Source organism: Mytilus californianus, unplaced genomic scaffold, assembly GCF_021869535.1.
Source record: "Mytilus californianus isolate M0D057914Y unplaced genomic scaffold, xbMytCali1.0.p SCAF_1, whole genome shotgun sequence".
Taxonomy (NCBI): domain Eukaryota; kingdom Metazoa; phylum Mollusca; class Bivalvia; order Mytilida; family Mytilidae; genus Mytilus; species Mytilus californianus.
In genome coordinates this window covers 126,261,281-126,283,662 of record NW_026262581.1, presented here as the reverse complement: position 1 = coordinate 126,283,662, position 22,382 = coordinate 126,261,281, and the positions used below count along the sequence as shown (strand labels likewise).

General features: G+C 33.4%; 1 protein-coding gene across 2 annotated transcripts; it reads left to right on the top strand.

Annotated features, from left to right (window-relative positions):
- Positions 1–1,001: 1,001 nt before the first annotated feature.
- LOC127733392 (uncharacterized) lies at positions 1,002–18,041 on the top strand. Of its 2 annotated transcripts, none has more exons than XM_052242761.1 (2): positions 1,002–1,566; positions 16,923–18,041. In XM_052242761.1, exons 1-2 carry the CDS (start codon positions 1,340–1,342, stop codon positions 17,419–17,421), a joined length of 726 nt encoding a protein of 241 aa, XP_052098721.1. In that variant the 5' UTR covers positions 1,002–1,339; the 3' UTR covers positions 17,422–18,041. The 2 variants fall into 2 exon arrangements, with proteins under 2 accessions (XP_052098721.1, XP_052098728.1); XM_052242768.1 differs by lacking the exon at positions 1,002–1,566 and adding an exon at positions 8,405–8,623.
- The last annotated feature ends 4,341 nt before the right edge of the window (positions 18,042–22,382 follow it).

Genomic DNA, 22,382 nt, shown 5'->3' with positions numbered 1-22,382 from the left:
TATGTGACGTCATCGTGCATGGTTTCCATCTTTAAATGACGTCGTAATTGCAAATTCAGAAGAAAGCAAGAAAATTTTGTCCATTGAAGAACTGAGATCAATCGAACCACAAGTTGAATATAAAAAAAATACCAACAAGTCTGGAAAAGCAGGTAAATCGGCTAAGCATAAGCAGAAAGTTTAAGGGGTACCCAGCACTTTGACTAAAATAGATTTGGTACGTTAAATTTTCATCAAATTTTGACAAAATGTTTACTTTGATAAAAATATAAAAATTTCTAAAAAAATTTGAACCACACAATTTACAGGAATAATTTTGATCATTGACAAGCTTGGTTTCTCTGTCCTAATAATATGTGATTAAACGTTAATCTGATTTTTAAAGAGTTAACTCCCTTATGTGTTCTGTACCCTTAATCATAATAAAAAAGAGAACAAATTTCAACAAAACTTTCACTAATTGGTGATATCGAATCGGCGCCAAGTTAAACCGGGAGATGTTGGATAGTCAATGTGTCAGCAACCCAACGACACAAAAGCCAAAAGACATCTAGAGGTCAACATACGGTTAAAACAGCAAGTTACTATCTTGGTCTTAAAACGTTTGGGGGGAAATTAGACTATCAAAAATTAAACTTGAGTTATAGTAAACTGTTCACTAATCTTGTGTACATTAAACGATAAGTTAGAAGAAATCCTGTTTAATTTGGACCAAACACAAACATGATATTGTAGTCGATAATAAATAAATACCCATATACACCCTCGTAAATTGTGGGAAGTCTATTGAAGGTTTCGAAAAAGTAAGCAGCTTATCTATAACGTTGAGGAATTAGCTTAACATATCTCATTACTACATACCACTAATAATGGCTTAATGTTATTAATTAAAGTTAGAAACATAAAAATTCAGTCACGAAGACTACACGCAAGTTCCGTGGCAGTTCTTAAGTTGTATCTTTATTTTTTGTGAAATTAAGTACATAACATAAAGTGTTTTGAGTAAATGTAAATTAAGGAGTATACAGTGTTGCGCCTATAGATAACAACTTGTTTTCTATAGAATTAATGATTTTCTGGTCGACTTCAATTATATTTCTCAGTTAATAATCAGCATATATTGAAATGTACTTTAGGTGGATAGCATTTCATTGACTGGAATCTAATGAAGCAACTTCTGTGATATACTTGACAATTTTTGTATAGGAGAAAATGTTTAACCACTTCGAAGGGGATACTTAATTGAAATAGAAAAGGAGAGTTGTGTATTTTTTTGGAGTTTGTAAAAATGAAGACAACAATTTAAAAATTCATAAATTGAACAGATTTGTATTTAAAGATGGATAAACATTATTCACAAACATCTCGTACGAGCACGATGAGTACTAGGGACCATATTTTCTTAACTCCTGCTGTATTATCAGGAATAAGTGACAGTCCATTGCTTGGAGTAAAAAGAGTTGACATTAGTTTTGTTCAAAAAGATAATAAACGTTTAGGACCTATCAAGAAGATTATAAAACAGAGAGTCAAACCCATAACTGAAGAATCACTTTCCGATCACAGGTATTACTAATATTTTCATGTTCATTCACTTAAATATATATAGAAAATGAATGTTTTATTGAATTGAGGGGATATTTCAGTCAGAATTATACTCAAAAGATCTGTTAACGAGTAGAATCGCCAATCTTGATGATAGACTCTGTTCTGTTCAGATATTTCTTTCATTGATTTTTTTGGTGGGGTTCGTGTTGCTTAGTCTGTAGTTTTGTATGTGGTGTTTTGTTAACTGTTATTTGTCTTTTCTTCCTTTTTTCTTTTTTGTCATGATTTTGTCTGCCTCTCCTCTACTTGACTTTTTTTATTCTCCCTTTGGTATATTCTGCGGCCACGTTTTTTTAAAGATTCTGTAGAATTCGGCCCTTTGGATATGTAGACTTCGGCCCCTTGTATATGTAGACTTCGGCCCTTTGGATATGTAGACTTCGGCCCCTTGGATATGTAGACTTCGGCCCCTTGGATATGTAGACTAAGTACCCTTTGGTGTTTTCTGCCACGTTTTTTAAAGATTCTGTAGACTTCGACCCCTTGGATATGTAGACTAAGTACCCTTTGGTGTATTCTGCCACGTTTTTTAAAGATTCTGTAGACTTCGGCCCCTTGGATATGTAGACTAAGTACCCTATGGTATATTCTGCCACGTTTTTTAAAGATTCTGTAGACTTCGGCCCCTTGGATATGTAGACTAAGTACCTAATGGTATATTCTGCCACGTTTTTTAAAGATTCTGTAGACTTCGGCCCCTTGGATATGTAGACTAAGTACCCTTTTGTGTATTCTGCCACGTTTTTTTAAAGATTCTGTAGACTTCGGCCCCTTGGATATGTAGACTAAGTACCCTTTGGTGTATTCTGCCACGTCTTTTAAAGATTCTGTAGACTTCTGCCCCTTGGATATGTAGACTAAGTACCCTTTGGTGTATTCTGCCACGTTTTTTAAAGATTCTGTAGACTTCGGCCCCTTGGATATGTAGACTAAGTACCCTATGGTATATTCTGCCACGTTTTTTAAAGATTCTGTAGACTTCGGCCCCTTGGATATGTAGACTAAGTACCCTTTGGTGTTCGATTGACCGCTTGACTTAAGTGTAATATCACAGAATTAATGATGGTTTTACCAATTTAAGAAATTTTGAAATAGATTGGAAAATTATACTATATAGATCTGATCAATAAGTAATTTATGTATGTGTACAAAAATCTGTACACATTCCATTCACATCAAAGTGTCTTATGTAAAACAAAAACAAAAGACAAGTTTATTTTGATCCACAGGAGGAGGGGGCAAATTTCCAAAAACATGTTTGATTATTTGATGTATTTCATACAATTTCCTTTACAAAGCTTTATTACAGTGGCAGTCATTTTGGATTTCAGCTCAGTACAAACATCACAAATTTTCACTTCTAAATTTTTCATTTCGAAACGTACAATAAATGAATTTAATAAAACATCTTTGTTTTGGTTATCATGAAAATGGAATTTTTGGGGAATCATTTGGATATCGAATTTCTGAGTAAATAGTTGGAAAATTGTACGAGATAGTTAAACTGGACAATAAATGTGAAAAATCTGTCTGAGAAAAAACACCATTGTATTGTAACACATGGTTTTGATTATTCATAAATACGCTCAAACTTTTGTGAAACAGCAGGGTACAGATTTTATAAGTCTGTTCGTGTAAAGTCTTACTAAAGATCAATGTCATATCATTGTGTTTGTTGTAATTTATGGATAAATGGTGATTCATTTACATAAATATTCCCGATTTAGAAACAGTCACGTCGGAAAAACGTAGAAAACGTTAAAAGATGTTCAAGAATAATAGATATATGAATCTAATTGTGAAAGAGAAAAAAATAAACAACTACGTCCTTAGCCCTAGAAACGTCCGTCGTATCCATATTGAAATTGTTGCAACTAGCTAATGGAAAGGTTGTATAAGTCATCAAATCAGAAGTCAGTAAAATGACAATGCAGAAAAACTTGTTGGAGAATTTCTTGGACATAAAACATTGCCTTAGATTTGATGGTTAATACCTCATAACTCAACTTGATAAAACAAATCACAAAATTTTCAAAATTGAGCGGTAGCTTATTTTCACATATAAAAAACAGCGTAAAATTTGGAGTAAATTGATAGCAGCATACTATAGCTACTGTGCGGCATGTGGAAAATTGCCTAAAATTCTGACGGTAAGAATTGCCAAAACTCTAAAACGGAAAATTGGAAAACTTACAAAATCGAATAGGAGCTTGTTTTAATCAATCTAAACAACACTGTAAAATATTGAGTAATTTGACACAAGCGTTAGATGGTTATGGTGGTTTGATGCACTTTCCACTGGATAAGAGCAAAAACAAAAAAAATGTGCATTCTAATTTAAAAATGATTAACAAATTACAATCATCAGAAGTATTGATTTGTATATGACAAAAAAAAAAATATAAGAATGCCACTAGGTTTCATCAAACTCTTGGAGCGGAACAAATGTAGATGAAATTGTCTATACATCATTTATCGAGATCGTTGATACAAATCCGAATTAAGAAACTAAATGGGTCTATCAATACCCATGCTACGTCAATTTTTAAAGACCCAAATGTTGCAAAACACTTGTCCTACCTCCATGACAAATATGTTGTTGTCCCCGCAGATAAAGCCCCAAACAACATCGTTTTTGTGTGTAAATATCATTACATAAACTGCTTGATAAATGAATTAGGTATTGACAATTCACTTGGAAACTCAACATATACCCTCACGACACTTACCAAAGAGGAAATCCTGGATAATCATAGGCCTGTTCTATGTTCCTTTGGAATTTCAACCAAAGATGAAGAACTGGATCTTCCATCACTGTATTGGATACCTAAACTACATAAGTGTCCTTACAAACAACGGTATATTGCTGGGTCTTCCAAGTGCTCCACGAAACCTCTCTCTAAATTATTAACATCTATTTTATCAGCAATCAAAGCTGGGCTCCAAAGTTATTGTGAAACTGCCTATTCTAGAGGTGGCGTGAATCAGATGTGGATACTAAAAAATTCCAAAGATCTTTTAGAGTACATACAATCTAAGACTCTCTCATCTTGCAATAGCATTAAAACATTTGACTTTTCTACATTTTACACAAGTATTCCCCATTCCAAACTAAAAGACAAATTGAAAGAGTTGGTATTACTTTGTTTCATTAAAAAGAATGGCGAACGTAGATACAAGTATCTTGTCTTGGGGAGGGTTAAATCCTACTTTGTAAAGAATCACTCTGATTCAAACAAAAAATTTCTCTGAAACTGACATTATCAAGATGCTTGATTTCTTGATTGACAACATATTTGTTACTTTTGGAGGACATGTTTTTCAACAGACTGTCGAAATTCCAATGGGAACCAATTGTGCCCCTCTTCTTGCCGACTTGATTCTTTATTATTATGAGGCTGACTTCATACAGGAACTTCTTAGGAAGAAAGATAAGAAGTTAGCAATATCCTTTAACTTTACGTTCCGCTATATAGATGATGTTCTCTCACTAAATAATACAAAATTTGGTGACTATGTTGAAAGAATCTATCCCATCGAACTAGAGATAAAGGATACTACAGATAAAGTTAAGTCTGCCTCATATCTTGACTTACATCTAGAAATTGACAATGAGGGTCGGTTGAAAACAAAACTTTACGACAAAAGAGATGATTTCAGCTTCCCAATTGTGAACTTTCCATTTCTATGTAGCAACATTCCAGCAGCGCCTGCATACGGAGTATATATCTCCCAATTGATACGATATTCCCGGGCTTGTATTTCCTATCATGATTTCCTTGATAGAGGATTGCTGCTCACAAGGAAGCTATTAAACCAAGAGTTCGAAATGGTGAAGTTGAAATCATCCCTTCGTAAATTTTACGGACGCCATCACGAGTTGGATGACCGTTATGGAATAACCGTTTCACAGATGATATCGGATATGTTCCTTATGTCGTAACTACAATACCCTTCCCTTTTCACGAATGTGACCTACCGAATTAGACTATTTACCGGATTTGTAATAACATAAGCAACACGACGGGTGCCACATGTGGAGCAGGATCTGCTTACCCTTCCGGATCACATGAGATCACCCCCATTTTTTGGTGGAGTTCGTGTTGCTTAGTCTTTAGTTTTCTATGTTGTGTCATCTGTACTATTATTTGTCTGTTTGTCTTTTTATTTTTGGCCATGGCGTTGTCAGTTTGTTTTCGATCTATGAGTTTGACTGTCCCTCTGGTATCTTTCGTCCCTCTTTTATCAACGGTCCATGTAATACTTCATAATTACTATGTAATACTTCATAATTACTATGTAATACTTCATAATTCCTATGTAATACTTCATAATTTCTATGTAATACTTCATAATTCCTATGTAAAAAGTAAAATCACAAAAATACTGAACTCCGAGGAAAATTCAATCGGAAAGTCCCTAATCACATGGCAAAATCAAATGACAAAACACATCAAACGAATGGACAACAACTGTCATATTCCTGACTTGGTACAGGCATTTTCAAATGTAGAAAATGGTGGATTGAACCTGGTTTTATAGCTTCATAATTACTATGTAATACTTCATAATTACTATGTAATAATTTACCAAAAGTAAGTCCTACATATTTGTTTTCATGTAAAAATACAGCGTCTTGTGTCATAATTTCAAAATCACAAAGCTCAAATGAAGAAGAAAGAAAAAAACAACCTATGAAATGGACCAACATTGCATCCATAACATATACATGTGCATTTACTCCAAGGGTTGACTAGGTTTTAGAAATTTTTTCATCCATTATACTTCTTTCATTCCGGCAGTTTAACCCTTTCTAAAGTGGTCGTTCGTTTTTAGCTGTACGAGATGGACAAATACACAGCCACGTCCGGTCAGAATAGGGACGTTATATCCGATGTCTCGTATAGATAGAGTGATTCGTCCTTAACACTGTCGTCGTTCGGTACATCGAGAAAAAATGATCGTAACGGTGGTCAAGCATTGCGATCGGATCGTGAAAGGTCTGGTATCGGATCGTGATGCAATTAAGTGTAATTCTACTTCAAAATCTGTGAAAAATTTGCTGTATTTTCAAAAGGTGGAACAAATCAGAAAAAAACGAAGTATGTCTGTCAAAATGATTCAACTTCCTTGATAATACTGTGCACTAAGTTAAAGAAAATAAATCAGTACTTTTTTAAGAAAACACAAAAGGCGACACACAATCCATGAGAATCACTAAGAAAAAAATCACGTATTGTATCTATAATGGTCACATTCCAATATATCATGATTTATTTGCAACTTAATCTTAAAATGTTAGGTAGATTCTTTTACTGATTGATATAATTGTAATTGGTTAAGCGTGTGATTACTTACTAGGAACGTAAATTGATGCTTTCATTTTATTATGTGGTATACATATATACATATAGACTCATATTTAGACCTGTTTACATTTAAGAGGCAATGCTACATGTAACTAGACACTCAAGACATTAAGAAGTGCAGGAGCATAAATTGTCGATAAGTAAATATCTTTGTATATATGATGCTAAATGCATCCACAAATGAGTGAAGCGAGAGGAGGTCTGGTGTTTTTTTTCCCAATTTTTACACAAAAAAAGAGAAAATAGATGGAAATCAGATGAGACAATTTTAACTTTTCATACGACATAAAACTTATGCAGGACGAACAGACGAACTTATATTGTTATAAGGCAACTAGACGATGTGGTATTATCAAATATCCAGATTCAGTGGCATCGAACCATCATAGCCCTATTCACAAACAAAAGTGAAGCAGAATAAGTCATGCAAATCCAATCTTTTGTAATACCAATTACAAATATAAAATATCATGTGTTTAAAGAAAGATTTTATCGTTTTCTTTGATTTTTGCAATAACAAGTAAGCGACAACAGATCTTTCACGATCATCAAAATGCGGTTCCCGATCTTTCACGAGCCGAAATATCAAATTTTTACAAATATTCCAATTTTTGCAAAGTTTCTGATTAAAATAAAACAAAATAACTTTAACAACTATTTTAAAACAGTGGTATTGAACGATATTTTTAAGAGAAAAGAGGTTTATGCATTAAAAATCGTGTTTGTTTACCTTTAAATTTCGAGGATCAATCTGCCTTTTGTAATTTTGTAAAAACGGTGTAATTTTAAACATTGATTTTTCTTGGATACTGATCATAAGGTTGAACAATTTTGACAGACATTTTTATTTTTCCAATATTTGTCATTATAATTCATAAATATTAGATTATTTACTGACTTTGTATGTGTCTTCTCGATAAGACATCCTTCACGATCCAATCGCAAAACTTGACCACCGTTACTTATTCTTTCACGATCCTTTTCTCGGTATACCGAATGACCGCCGTGCTTAATATTTCTGAGGGGTCCGTATGTAGCCTATTGTAAGGCAAGATTTCTGTTTCTATCCAAAATAACTTCATTTTCCCGGGGCTGTCCCTCTCGATCGACCACTACCTTACAGAACCTACCTATACCTGAACATGCATGAACTATTTACCGCTGGACGTTAAGCGACCAATAACCAATACATGCGCATTTCATGAAGGGTTAAGAACCGTTCACAATCTAATATACAGATATGTAAGGTCATTGTATAACCTATGATTGTATCTATTGACTTGATCAAGATGCAATTAATCGATTTTATCTCGATTGTCTGTCATTCATAAAACAAAAGCTCCGGCGCTTTAACTATTGTTTACAATGACACCAATATTTACTTGGCTATAGCCGTGCTATACCTTTCATATTGTAAAATTATACCCACCGTGTGTACATTTAACAAAAGTGCTCATTGTTTGAACAACTTATAATATTTCACGATTTATTGGACTTCGGTATATAAAAATGATTGTTAGTTTAACATAGCGTTTTAAATTAATTCAATATTTTTATTTGACACCTATGGGATAAATAGTTCAATTATTCCGAATTAAAATGGATTTTCTGATGGTACAAGGACAACCTCCGGTTCTGCATTCAAGGTAATCAGTAAAAGATTGTGCTAAAAATGGTGAAATTAAGCTTATTATAAATTCGTCTCATCTCATCTTCCTTTTGACTTCTTAATTACGTGGGATACGCTGGTAAATATCCATTCTTTGGAGAGAAATTGACATTTCTAAAATTAAACCTATACTTTATTGAACTACAGACAAAATAGTTTACAGATATGAACATAAGATGGCATTTGATTTTTTGAATTGATATGGATTCACCTGAGGGATTCACTCATAAGGTCTTTGCATCGGAAATAAACACATTTATTTAAAAAGCAGTTGTTGCCGGGCATGATACGGGTTATGTTCGTATCGTATAATTTATGATGGCATGATACTGCAGGAGGGATTGTGGTTGGTTTTCATATTTATTTGCATGTTTCGGAGTTTAGTATATATGTAAGACTCAGATCGACGTCCGATCTCTAATCGACGTCTGTTCCTCAAATCGACGTCCAAATCTGACGTCACGTTCTCAAATCAGTGTCCAATATTTTTTAAACCCTCTAATCGACGTCTGAATCACAAAAAAACGATGTCTGATCAATGTATGTCTCTTCTCATCGCGATGTCAATAAATTTCATTGAATTATTTATTTTTAAATTGATCTTTGTTTATATTATCTGTATCGTTTTGTCTTTTTGTGAAGTAGCTTGCAGAAACTATAACTGTTTTCTTATATTGGTACCAATATAAAAAGAAAATAGGATAATCACTGACATCATATTACTATTAAATGTTCATGGATATTTTAATATTTTGGTCTAAGACGTTCATATTCTCGACCTACGTTGTCGTTTACCTTTTTAGTTCCTTTCTAATTCATACACACGCATAAATGTGGGTGTACATTGTACAAAAATGAGACAACAAACCAAAGACAAAGATAATCGAAAGCCATCTAGAGGGCAGTATACAGACTCAAGCAATAAAAAGAATAAAAACGTTCGGCCAATTGTTGAAAAGTATTATGATTTGGTCTTATATTTTTCCATAGTTTTTTGAGTTTTAGGTTCAACCTTCCCTTTAATAAAAATGTGATTTCACTGCGACAAGTCCATAAAACGGACGTCGATTAGAGAAGGCAAAACTTGGACGTCGATTTGAGAACAACAAAAAAGACGTCAATTAGAGGGACATAAAATAGGCCGTCGATTTGGAATGTTATTTAATTGTGACGTCAGATTTGGACGTCGATTTGAGGAACTGACGTCGTTTAGAGACCGGACGTCGATCTGAGTCTGACATATATGGCGTCCATTTCGCTGAACTAGTATACATGATTGTTTAGGGGCCAGCTATAGCCCGCCTCCGGGTGTCGCGTTATTGCTCGCTGTGTTGAAGACCCATTGGTGGACTTGAGCTGTTTTCTGCTCTTTTGTCGGGTTGTTGTTTCTATTACACAATCTCCGTTTCCATTCTCTATTCTTTGTTCTTAAAGTTGTCTCGTTTTGTTTGTTTGTCTTGCTTTTGTTTTTTTCCAAAATAACTGTGTTGTCAGTTAGTCATCGATATATGAATTTGAATATTCCTTTGGTTTCTCCCGTCTCTTCAGTGGTGTCTCCCGTCTCTATCTTGTCAGTATAATTTTACGTGACCATGCGAACTATACAAATACATGCAGTATTAACCTACATTATTTCCTGTTATCTTTTATAAAATTTGAGATGATTATTAAAAATATTCGCTTTATAATTTATTTATAAAAAATAATTTTGTATATTTCTTAACTAACATTTTAATGCAAATTTTATAGTATAACTTGGCATTGTATATTAACCCATAGCTGAGATGGATACACGTTTTTGTCTATGTTAAAGTGTATATGCGTGTTTACTTTCTGGTTTTTTAAATTCGACTGTTAATTTTGTATTGCAATATACACAGACAAGTACTTATTATAAAAAAATTCGTGTGGGTAAAGTTGTTACTTAAATTACCCAGATTAAAGCGGTTGAGATTACCCATTTGTTTTCAAGTTTCATTCATAAACTGCAGTGTATTGTGTTTGACCGATAAGTTCTGATCAAACAATGGAACGTTTCAGATAGCAAAAGAACATGTGACCTATAAAGGTTTTTAAAAGTTGTCACTTCTTCAAAACAATTTAGTTTTATTTGACCCAATCATTGAACTAACTATAAAACTAACAGATTTTTATCGAGCTTTCCCTCTGTTTCTTTTATTCTATATACTGGCAAATTCATTTAGACTGAAATAAAGAAAAATAAAAGAATGATTGTATCCACAGATATCTGTTTTAAAGTGCCCTTCACTAGTGTCTGGATCAGGTTTATTGAATTGACCAATAAAGAAAAAAATGGCCTTAAATTTTCATAGAATAGAGAAAAATGCCGTTAAAATACAAACAATAGAGAATAATGGATGATACAATAAAGAATACAGAAAATAGCCAAAATAGTAAAGAATACAGAAAATTACAAAAATAGTAAAGAATAGATAATTGGAGACCCCAACCCCCCAAACCGAAAAAAAAAATCCAGCCTCTCTTTCAAACTCGCCTTGCGCGGATTATTTTCTATATTTATAAAAAAACCTAGTTTTTTTTTCTAAAAGAACATCCCTAAAACTCAGTATTAAGTATTATTAAACTCTAAAATTTTCAGTTTTTTGTTTTAATTATGTATATTCTATTTTACTATGTGTGTTGTTGTTGTTCTTTTTTCTCCTTTTCTAGTTAGCACCTTCACTTTCAGTCTGATTAATCACACATACTACATATTGCACCGAACAAAAGTAGATTCTCGGAATAGTTAAACATAAAATTGAAATTGCTTTCTGAAGATTCTGTATTCCGTTTCGAGTTTCTAAAGAAATATATCGGTATTTAAACATTTGTAGGACCAGAAAAAAAATTTCAAATGACATTAAAAATTGGCCCTTTAAACCTGGATAAATTGGAATAGGATTGCAATGTGTAATAAAGGTTGGTGTATATATGGATCTTATCGCGTTCTTTACATTCGGTTTTGTTTCAAATAAAAGACCTACTCGGTGCTATAACTGGCGGAAAATCTATAATCTAATTTTCAGTTTTCTTTAAAGAAACAGCTTTAATAAGATGAAAAACCGCAAGGACAACAAACTCGTAATGATTCTTTTGTTCAGACGTCACAATTGGATATGACTAAAACTAAGTTCGATAGTATCCAAAAATAGGTGTATTGATATATCTCAGTTTCTAAAATAATAATAAATCATGTGCACCAAAACTTTATATAATTCTATGTGCACACGTCAAATATATTGTAGCAATAATTTACTGCGATTAAAGCTAATCATTTCTAAATGTCAATATAAGAAATGGTCATATACATTGTCCGTCGATTCACGTGACATTTTTTTTCAGCTAAGGCCATTCAGCCATTTTGACAAAGTTTTGGACAACTCTCAAGATGTCGACATTAAAACGTTGAGTAATTGAATACCAAAAGCGACTGTGGCGACATAATGGTGCTTGCATGGCATTTGATTCGTTGTACTATTTAAATATACGATTTGTGGCCCCTTTAGCCCGTTATCACTTTGCCAATATGCATTTAGAAGTAAAATTGGTCACTTACGTAGGAATGCATTCAATTAAGATATTTACGTTTGTCAATATATCAGAAGAAAAAAAAATCCAAATAAAAGTCATCCATAGTGATCCATAGTGAAGTTAGGAAACTGAAAATGTTATATGTATGATCATTTAAAAATATAATGAAATTGTCGACCCCATTACGATGAGAAAGTATAAAAACTACCTCAATTCTGAACTAGACAAAGATGATGCCACCGCTGGATTTAGAAACAGTGATGTTGAAGGACAACTTGTGATGGCATCCTTTGTTCTGTTTCCAGAAGAATCGTGTTTAAACTTCAAAAGGATCGATCAGCTGTAACTAAATTATTGTTCCAACGCAGTGGAAAATCTAGTGACAAAATATTACCTCCCCTGTACACACTGAAAACTAGATCTTTTCAATGTTTGTCCCATTTTAGCGGCAAGGACGATATACATTATAAATTCACGGGAAAACGTTCTGGTAAATAGTAAAAATAGAAATAAGTTGCAATAAAGACTAAACTTCCATTTATTGTTATCATTTCCCTCCTTAAATAGAAAACGATGAGTACAGCAGACAGGAGCTTGGTGTAAAATTGGTTAAAATGTTGCTTTGCGAATAAATTCCATGTGTTCCAGTCAAGTTATGGAAAAAATTTCAAAGGAATCGATTAATATGCAGCAAAGATTGGCACTTTTGAAATTAAGTTACTAAGCAAATTCAAACAGACCTTATCCCGATGTAAACATTAAATGTGAATAGATGGAGAAGACCGCAAAGACATGTACAAAAATTGTATAAAAAATAGTAAAAATATGCCTGCTTTATAAGGATATTTATCTTTAATTTCTAACCTGCACAGACAGACTTTTATATTGTTGTAATCATGAAAAGACAATATTTCTATATTCTAGAGCAGAATGACAAGAGTAGACTGGTGTACTCGAAAACTTAGAATGTGAAAAATAGGTATACATTTTGGGAAATTGTAACATGCTAAGGACTTTGTGGAACACTCTAAAAAATGGTGACCCGACAGATCTTTAGATTTTGTATGTACATGATTTTTTACATTTTTTTTTATCAATATGCAGCAAAGATTGGCATTTTTTTTAGATTTCAGATTCATTAGCTTCTAATGCAATTATCTCGATAAATACTGAACATAAAACATCGTGTATTTCATTTTGCATGTATATTTCTAATAACACAGTTTAACAAATAATTTCTTTAAAATGTACAATTTCTATCTGAAATAACTTTACTTTTGATCAGTGTCGTCACCGGCATTGTTTTATTATTTATTTTCTCGACTCTATCATAAGAAGAGGTAATTTTCTTTTTTTTCTTTTTCACTAGGCTTCCCACTGACATACAGACTAACAACGAACACGATATTTTTTTTTTGGCGATGGTATAATCGACCGACAAAAATGTCTGTTGCTACCGTTTTGTACATTGAATTAAACAAGTTTCATAGTATGAACATACTTTCGTTGACAAACTTATAGACTCTTATTATAATATGTGATTAGCCCCATAGAAATTAGATAAAAAGTAGAGAAGGTGTCTACATTTGGATTTTATTGGGGGGTTTAACTTCTTCAACTTTTTATTGAATTTATCAAAGATTCAAATCAGTCAGGCTATTTGTGTAGGAGAGAAAATAACAACACCACAGTCACGAGAGGCAAATTAAATATTTATTTTTCCATTTCCTGTGTTATTAAAGTAAATAACAAATAAATTAAGTAATAAAGAAGTTGAACTTGAATTACCCGTAATATTTTGTAGACGTCCTTTTCAACCATGATAATAGCACGTACATACCAATCATACAAAACATTTTGTTGAAACATTTTGCAAACGGAACACAAACTGTGATGTACTATCATCCTTACAAAAATATAAGAACTTGCATCCAGTCATGCAATCCTTGATTTTACCGGACATTTTATCATATTCAACTGTCAATCCATATGTACATTTTAATACTTTTATTTTATGTAATGGTTTTCTTAAGGCGTTGAATAGTCACGTGTTCGGGGATTTTGTTATGCGAAAAACAAAAAACAAAACATTCTTTCAAACGTCTAACACGAGTTCAAATGTACATAGATCAATTCTTTTTACAAAAACGTTACAAAAGTTTTATTTAAGGTTTGATGATTTGATGGCGCGTATACATTTTCAATTTTTAATTTCACATCCGGAACAAGAACCCTTCCGTAGCACATGAGTTAGCACCTGCATTTTTGGATGTGTGTGTATCGCTCGTGGTAGACGGTATAGTGTTGTGTGGACTGCTGTTTGTCTTTTCGTCCTTACATTAGGTAATCTACTGCGTAGTGTAGTTGCTTAATATTAGACGTTGGTGAACTACAAATCCAAGATAGTTTAAGAAAGTTGTTAAAATTTTAAAAACTTTAACCACAGAGTGAATGTAATGTTAACTGGCAGAAAAACTAAGTCCATTTATAAGTAAAATACGGAAAAAAAGGATTTTTTTTTTACAAAATTTACTTCTGGATACTATCTTATGATCATAAACAAGCTTCTTTCCAAGTTTGGTAGAAATCCAGGATAGTTAAAGAAAGTTATTAAAATTTCAAAAACTATATATTGACTGTGGTTAAAGTTTTTAAAATTTTAACAACTTTCTTAAACTATCTTGGATTTGTAGTTCACCAACGTCTAACGTGTTATCTGGTTTTTTTTCGACTGTGGGTTCTGATTGCCTCCTTTTTAATACACATATAATCGGAACATGTAGGGAAAAGTGAATGCCCCTAGAACCCTCACTTTACCAAAACTATTTAATTGATTTACTGAACATTGTCCCGAACTTGATATATAAATGATTCATTTGTTAGCCTTTTTTTTTTAAGCAAATACCAATCAAAAATGTTAAGCCTTGTCAGGTGGAAAAAATATCAACGGTTTTAATATTTCATATAAAGTTTGTAAAAAATGCGTAGGATTTGTTTATTTTGTACAGCGTGGCTTGTAAGAATACAAACTCATAAAATTGTATTATAAAATGGCCGCAGTGATAAAGACGTTTAATCCACGATTATGGTATACCTAGGAAGAAGTGCAAGGGTTACATCTGGTATCTGTGTCATGCCAATTAATAAGGAAGACACTGAAAATAGCCAGAAAATTTTACAGAATAAGTGAAACTTTAGATCTCTACTAGTGTTCAAAGAAAATCGATCGTTTTTTTATTGTTATGTTTTTGCTAAACAGAAATTCGATTTATGCCTTGCGTTTCTATTCACACTTATGTATATTGAAAATAACTATATCACAGTTCGTGAAGATAAATACATTCTCTATAATTTAAATCTATTGAACATGTTTTGTTTCATTGTTGTTTTTTTTTTGAACCCTCAAAGAACAATTTTTAAGGTCAGAATTGAAATTAAAATCTCGGATTTAATTTTAATCCTTAGACTTAAAACGAAAATTGAAAAGCTGTGTTTCACAAATACATTTATTACTTTCCACAAGGCTAACAGGAATATAACCGATCACGGTGTTATAAATGAAATCATACGCTAGATTACAAAATCATTGTCACTTAATTTCTGTTTATATAAACATTTGTCCTTCATATCTTTACATACGCAAGACATATACAAATATATATTTAAGACGAATGTCTTTGAATAAATACTAGGTCCATGCGATTAACTAAAAAAATGTCCAACTTTGTGGAGGTGTGTGTGGATGTCAAATCCATTAGACTAAGGAGAAGTGGAACATGTTTACTTTCTGCCAGAATCACAAGAACACGGTACAGTAAATATGACACAGTTATTGATCCTATACGAAAACATAGTAAACCGCTGTATCGTTACTGCGATCAACTCGTTGATTTTGAAATTTTTGAAATGTATACTCCACCATATTTGTTCGCCTGCTTTGACATTAATTAATTCTTGTAAGAATTGTCAGATAGTTTCGGAACTAGGCCTGACAGGCCATGTGAACTATTGCCACCATTTGGCGACCGTCGTCCTTAAATTTTCACTTTTTATATTCTTTCTTAAAGTCACATGGCCAGTTTAAAAGAAACTTGACAGGAATTATGCAGGTCCTCTACGAACGGTGGAAGGTCCCCCGTAAACGATTCTTATTCGGTTTTGAACGGATCTAAAACATTGACGCCAGAGGCAATCTTTGATTCTGATTGGCCAATCTAAAAGAAAATCGATTTCTCTGCTTTGAAGCCATACTGGATTGATGATTGTGAAACCAGCTACAAATGATCCTCATTTACTGTCGATCAGATGGCAAACATGGCGGAATAAGTGGAACATAGGTCCCGTTGAAATCCTATGGGAAATCACATTTTCATCTTCTCTGAAACACTTGGCAGAAATGGTTTATGGAAGTCCTTTACAATTTATCCTCATTTGGTTCCTATGGGAAGAAAAACTTTGCCACCATTTATATCAAAACTTCAACTCAACGCAACGCGAATACCGTAATAATCAAATAAAAGACAAACGCTTACATAGAAAATCGAATTATTGCTAAAAGGTGTACAAATCGTAATACTGGTGTGGGTATAGATTGTTTATTAGGGTTCATGACATGAAGCTTGACATAGGATAAACTAACGTGCTTCATTATTTCACAAAGAGACCTCTAAATCTTGTTTCAAATGATTTTTCAATTCATATTTGCATTTTGGTTTGTGTTACAGGACGATGGGGAGTGAAAGTGATGGCTTTGATTTTTGTGAGGATGCAATAGAAAAAGTAGCTAAGGCTAATTCAGTTCGATTGGAAACTACACAGATTTTACCTGAAGTGACAGCCTCTACGTGTGCTTTTCATACAAAATCAGACAGATTAAAGAATGATTTGTTATATATGTCAAATCACCATGCGGGACATCTACCACAAAATCGTTTGAGACCTAAAGCTTTGTCTAATATATCAATTAAGACTCGAAAAAAAATTCCAAAAATACCATCAGAAATGGATCTTAGACAACTGGAAAGAGACCTTGAAAAATATCCTAAGTTTCCTTCAGCCTTGCCTGGTCACATGCCGTCAAAAGAGTTTGTTATGACATGGTTATTGCATGGGTCGGAACCTGAACACCACTTTCCGGAACTAACTACTCCAAGAGATAAAAAACCGTCAAAGTTAAAACAACACAAATTAGGTGCTTATAGAAATACGTTCGTTAGTGAATGATTTTTAAAAAAGGTCTATATATGTATTTGTATTTGAGCTAGATGCATGGAAATCAATATTGTCGTGAACAACAGAAAAAATAAGGTTTTATTTCGTGGAAACCCTGTCGTTATCTATAGTACACGCACAATCAAACGTTTATCAGCTTCATCACTCGGAATCAAACATATAATCATTGTTTCAAATTTGCATGGCAATTAATTATTGTTTGAACTTGCTGTGAACTTTATGCAGTCGTTTGTATTATGGTAAACAACATCGGGATATAAACTTGCAAACATGTGCAATTGATGTTTTCATCGCATCTGATACTTCTAAGAGAGTGATTATTTATATTTAATACAGAAAACGAATAGCTTAATGTCGTCCTCAACCCACATCTGCATAACACACAGAACAATCTTCAATTGGACAAAGCATGATCACTCACACTTTCTGGCAAACATGAAATGTCCATGAGAATGTGATTTTCCGCCATGGTTTAAAGAGAATCTATACGACATCATAACATCCATGTTGTATCTCCGGCTACCATAAGGACAAACAATATATATGAATAAAATAGTGTATCCTTATTACGATAAAATAGTGTATCCTTATTACGATAAATTTTGAAAAGATTTGTTTTTCCTCATTTCCTTATAGAAGAAGAAATTGGCAAATCATTCTGCATTCTGGTACCTATTCTTTTCAGCACGCTGGGACAAAATAATTGCATGTAATACTATAAAAAAGGAACTTCCATGTGTTATTTCGGCAAGTTGTGATCAAGATAAACCAAGTAGTTTCGAGGAAAAGCAGGACAATATTTAGGATTTCCAGAATGGCTCAATGATATCAGACGGAAAAGTAAAAATATTAGCAGAAGGTCCCCCAATCGCTTTCCTTTAATTTTTTTTGGCTTTAGTATGCATTGTATGTTCCAATGGCGATGATAAAATTGAAAAGTAAGAATCACGAAAGGCCTCTCCCGGGACCATTTGTGATGAAAAAAGGAATTTATCATACTTAATTGGACAAAGGGAGATAAAGCTAATTGTACTTATCTGCTATAACACCACAAAAAAATAATGAAGACAAGCCCCTGTTGTTTAAATGACCCGACAGTAAATGAACAACGTTTGAATAGAACATTCAAGGAAACAGTTCGGTGAAGCTTCAAGACATTTCGCATGTGTTCAATATAGTTACTGATTTGGCCTTTTAACTGCTTTAATTCGAGCGACACTGAAAACTAATGTAAACGAATACTGAAATTATAAGCCGGGTATCTTTAATGACTATTTTTAAATTAAAAAAGAAGATTTTGATAATCGATCATCAGATTCATTAAGTTGCGATCATATTTTTCAACCGTTATGAATTATTCGAAAAAAATTTGACGAACTTTGTTTCTCATCGGTCAAGGAGAATATGAGAAAAAAAAATTTAGTTTCCCTAATAGTTTAAAGGGAACTTATTGATGCCACTTGAACGGCACAAAAAAGGAAATTTTTGTAGAAGACTTTCCAATTGCCATTGATATGACCTATCTGCATGTTTGAAAAGTGTTATTTTTTATTTACCAATTAGAATAGAAAAAGGGTACACATATATTAGAACCTTTAAAACATGATTTCTGTCTACTTTGGTTCGATTTTGGCATGTAAAATTTAATCTGTAAAGATGGTATAATAACTTGATGGACGCCGAAAGCTGGGTGGAAATAAAGACAGTACACAATTCCCTGACATACTGCCATATGTAAATACCCTTTCTTTGATTTAACTATATTGTGATTTAATAAATGTAAACTTCGTTTAATAACAGCATACATTTTAATGCAACCTGAAAAAAATGTTTGACTTGTATAAAGCATACTTTTGTCATATATGCATATAAGATTAAATTACACATCTTTGATACATTCTACATTAGTTTAAAGTGATACAACATACAGAATACATTGTCCTAGATTCTGCCACTTCAATGTACGCCTTTAGATACAGAGCACTAGTCTATAAAGGACATTAACCTCTCCCCTTTACATAAATAAAAGCAGACAAGGGTGTACGTCACGTAGACATCCCAACGACACAAAATAGAATCAAATGACACGAAGAGATCAGCATACGGCCTCCTCAATAGAAATTATGCAAATGTGCATTATGTCGAGTTCTCATAAAATCGCCATAAGTTTTAAAAGTGTGAATAAATTTAGCAGAGACTACCAGTACCTTTCATCAACAGCAAAATTCTCAATGACAACATACTAAATATAACTGGTAAAAGTAAGCGATCAACAATTGAAGCTCCAGACATTGGACGGGCACATATAAACCTTTCAAGACAACATCGTGTTCATGGTCAATTGTACAAAAAATTACAGACATCTAGCGAAGACAATAAAGAACCTACAATGATGGACAAGACCCCAAAACCATGTTACAAACTCTTCTGAATTGCTAAAATGTAGTCGAGCATTTATTGTGACGACCAAAGATCTGAAATGAACACAACATTGTTGTAATTAACACCAAGAGACAAGACTAGACAAGACAAGAACAATTATCACTGAAAAGAATCCGACAAGCAGAGCGGCATAAACATTTTAGAAAAATTGTTTTTACGTAAGTTGAGGTTCTAGTATTTGGTACCTCTGCTGTGTTCACATACCTAAAATTATATGAATTGTTTTTAACAATAAGATCTTGAATAAGCAGTGGAAATTTTTTTTATTAATAATTTTAAAGGTGTTCAAAGCAATTGTGCACATTCTACAAGTTTTTAGTGAAGGAAGGTTTGAAATCTGTAGGAGTGTTTCATAAGAGTTTTTTTTTATAATCATCAAAAATGAAGCGAAGCAGACGTACTTGTATATTTAAAAAAAATCTTGTACTTTGTTTCCCACAGAAATGCCAAGTCAAAGGACAATAACTGAAGTTAGACGTAATAAACGAATAATAAGTTGTCAGCCTACCCAGTCTGTTTGGGTGTTTCTTTTCAAACACGTAATTTCCTTGTAGCTTTTTTAGGAAAGAACCGGTATTCTTTCTCTACCACTGATCTGGATGCATGCTCTTCTCATATTTCATAACGTATGTAGGAGGATAAACTCTAGCTCCGAAAGGGTAAGTATGCATTTCCTGCTCTATTAGTGACATCCCTCGTGTTGTTTACAACATGTAAAACTCCAGATGCAAGTCGCATTTAAAGATGTAAAATATGAGGAAAGGAAAACAGGATTGTGGCTACAATGGAACATATCCGTGGTCATCTGTGTCACAGAAATTCCATATCAGTCAACCTAATCTAAATGGCGCTTGTAAAAGAGGGGCGAAAGATACCAAAGGGACATTCAAACTCATAAGTCGAAAATAAACTGACAACGCCATGGCTAAAAAAGAAAAAGACAAACAGACAAACAATAGTACACAAAACACAACATAGAAAACTAAAGACTGAGCAACACAAACCCCACCAAAAACTGGGGGTGATCTCAGGTGCTCCGGAAGGGTAAGCAGATCCTGCTCCTCACGGCCTAATTTATAACAAAACAATTTACGAAAAACACATATGACAGACGTCAACCAACGACAACAACTGAACTACAGGCTCCTGACTTGGGAGACAGGCACATAAAGAATGTAGGGTTAAACATGTTTGTGAGCGCTCAACCTTCCCGTTAACCTGGGACAGTGGTGTAACAGCACAACATAAGAAAAAACTATAAAAATCGGTTGAAAAAGTCGTAACTCATCAGATCGATACAAAGAAAAACATCAAACAAAAACACAGACAGGATGTGGCAGGGTATATATCCATCCCTCATCCCTAACAACAAAAAAGACACCAAGTACTGATCTGAGAGTACTCACAGTTACTGACAGCTAGTTCAAAGCCAATAACAACTAATATTATAAGTTTGACCTCCCTTTGATATCTTTCGCCTCTCTTTTCCATATTCAGATGATGCTATGTCCCTATATAGAAATGGAAAGTTCACAAAAGGAAAATAATTTTTGGTCATCTTTTCGTCGTAAAGTGCTGTTCCTATCCGATCCTGAATGTCAATCTCTAGTTGATTTTAACCAGGAAGAAACTAACCAGGTATTTTTTCTCATTTTATTGGTCGCATTTTTCAGGAATTTCCGACGTGTTGTATGGGACCAATAATAGCTTGTGTATTAGTCCAAAGTATTGTAAAGTTTCTGACACATATATATGGCACACTGAGAAGAATATTATCTAGGCTGGTGGGAATAGGCTAACTGTGTACTTATATGATATTAATATGACGAGGGAAGTATATAAAAGATTCAAGTTACAATACAAGTTTGACCATTATACACTATTATTCACATGTATATAGTGGTAATATTCGGGAAACTGAAGCCTTGAGAAATTCTTGATCTTGATTGTATATATATACGATGTCACGTTCTTGGACATTACTACATCGCGCGTGTGTCAAGTTTAATAACTTACTTATAACTTTTGACCTCCTTACAAATTCTGTGAACAACTGAACTGGTTTTCTCCTGAATTGTTGTTCTTGGTAATGATATCCGGGGGTAGGAGGTCCCAATCTTTTGGTAGGAAACTGAATTCCAGTGTGTCTGTCTTGGCTGGAATTCTGATAAAGTGCCGAAATGTTTGATTATGTGCTTTTCTTGTTCTAGTATCTGTTAGTATTAGAACTAACGATGGAATTGCAATGAGTCTATGGGTGACTTTATAGAACATAATCAGTCTGATTGTGAGGCGGCGCTCAACAAGTGAGGGCCATTCAAGATGGTTTATCACAGATGTTACACTACTGGTGTTATCGCAGTTGTTACATATATAACGGTCAGCACGACTCTGTACAATTTCTTGTTTGTTTTTGTATTCTGTTGTACAAACTACAGCTGTATTAAATGTTTGGTCTCGCTATGGATTGATATGCACGTGATTTGATGTTGGTGTTTAACTGTAACAGT

Coding starts and splice junctions, on each gene's coding strand:
- LOC127733392 (XM_052242761.1), top strand. CDS start 1,340: ATGGATAAACATTATTCACAAACATCTCGTACGAGCACGATGAGTACT. Junction 1,567..16,922: donor GAATCACTTTCCGATCACAG/GTATTACTAATA, acceptor TTTGTGTTACAG/GACGATGGGGAGTGAAAGTG.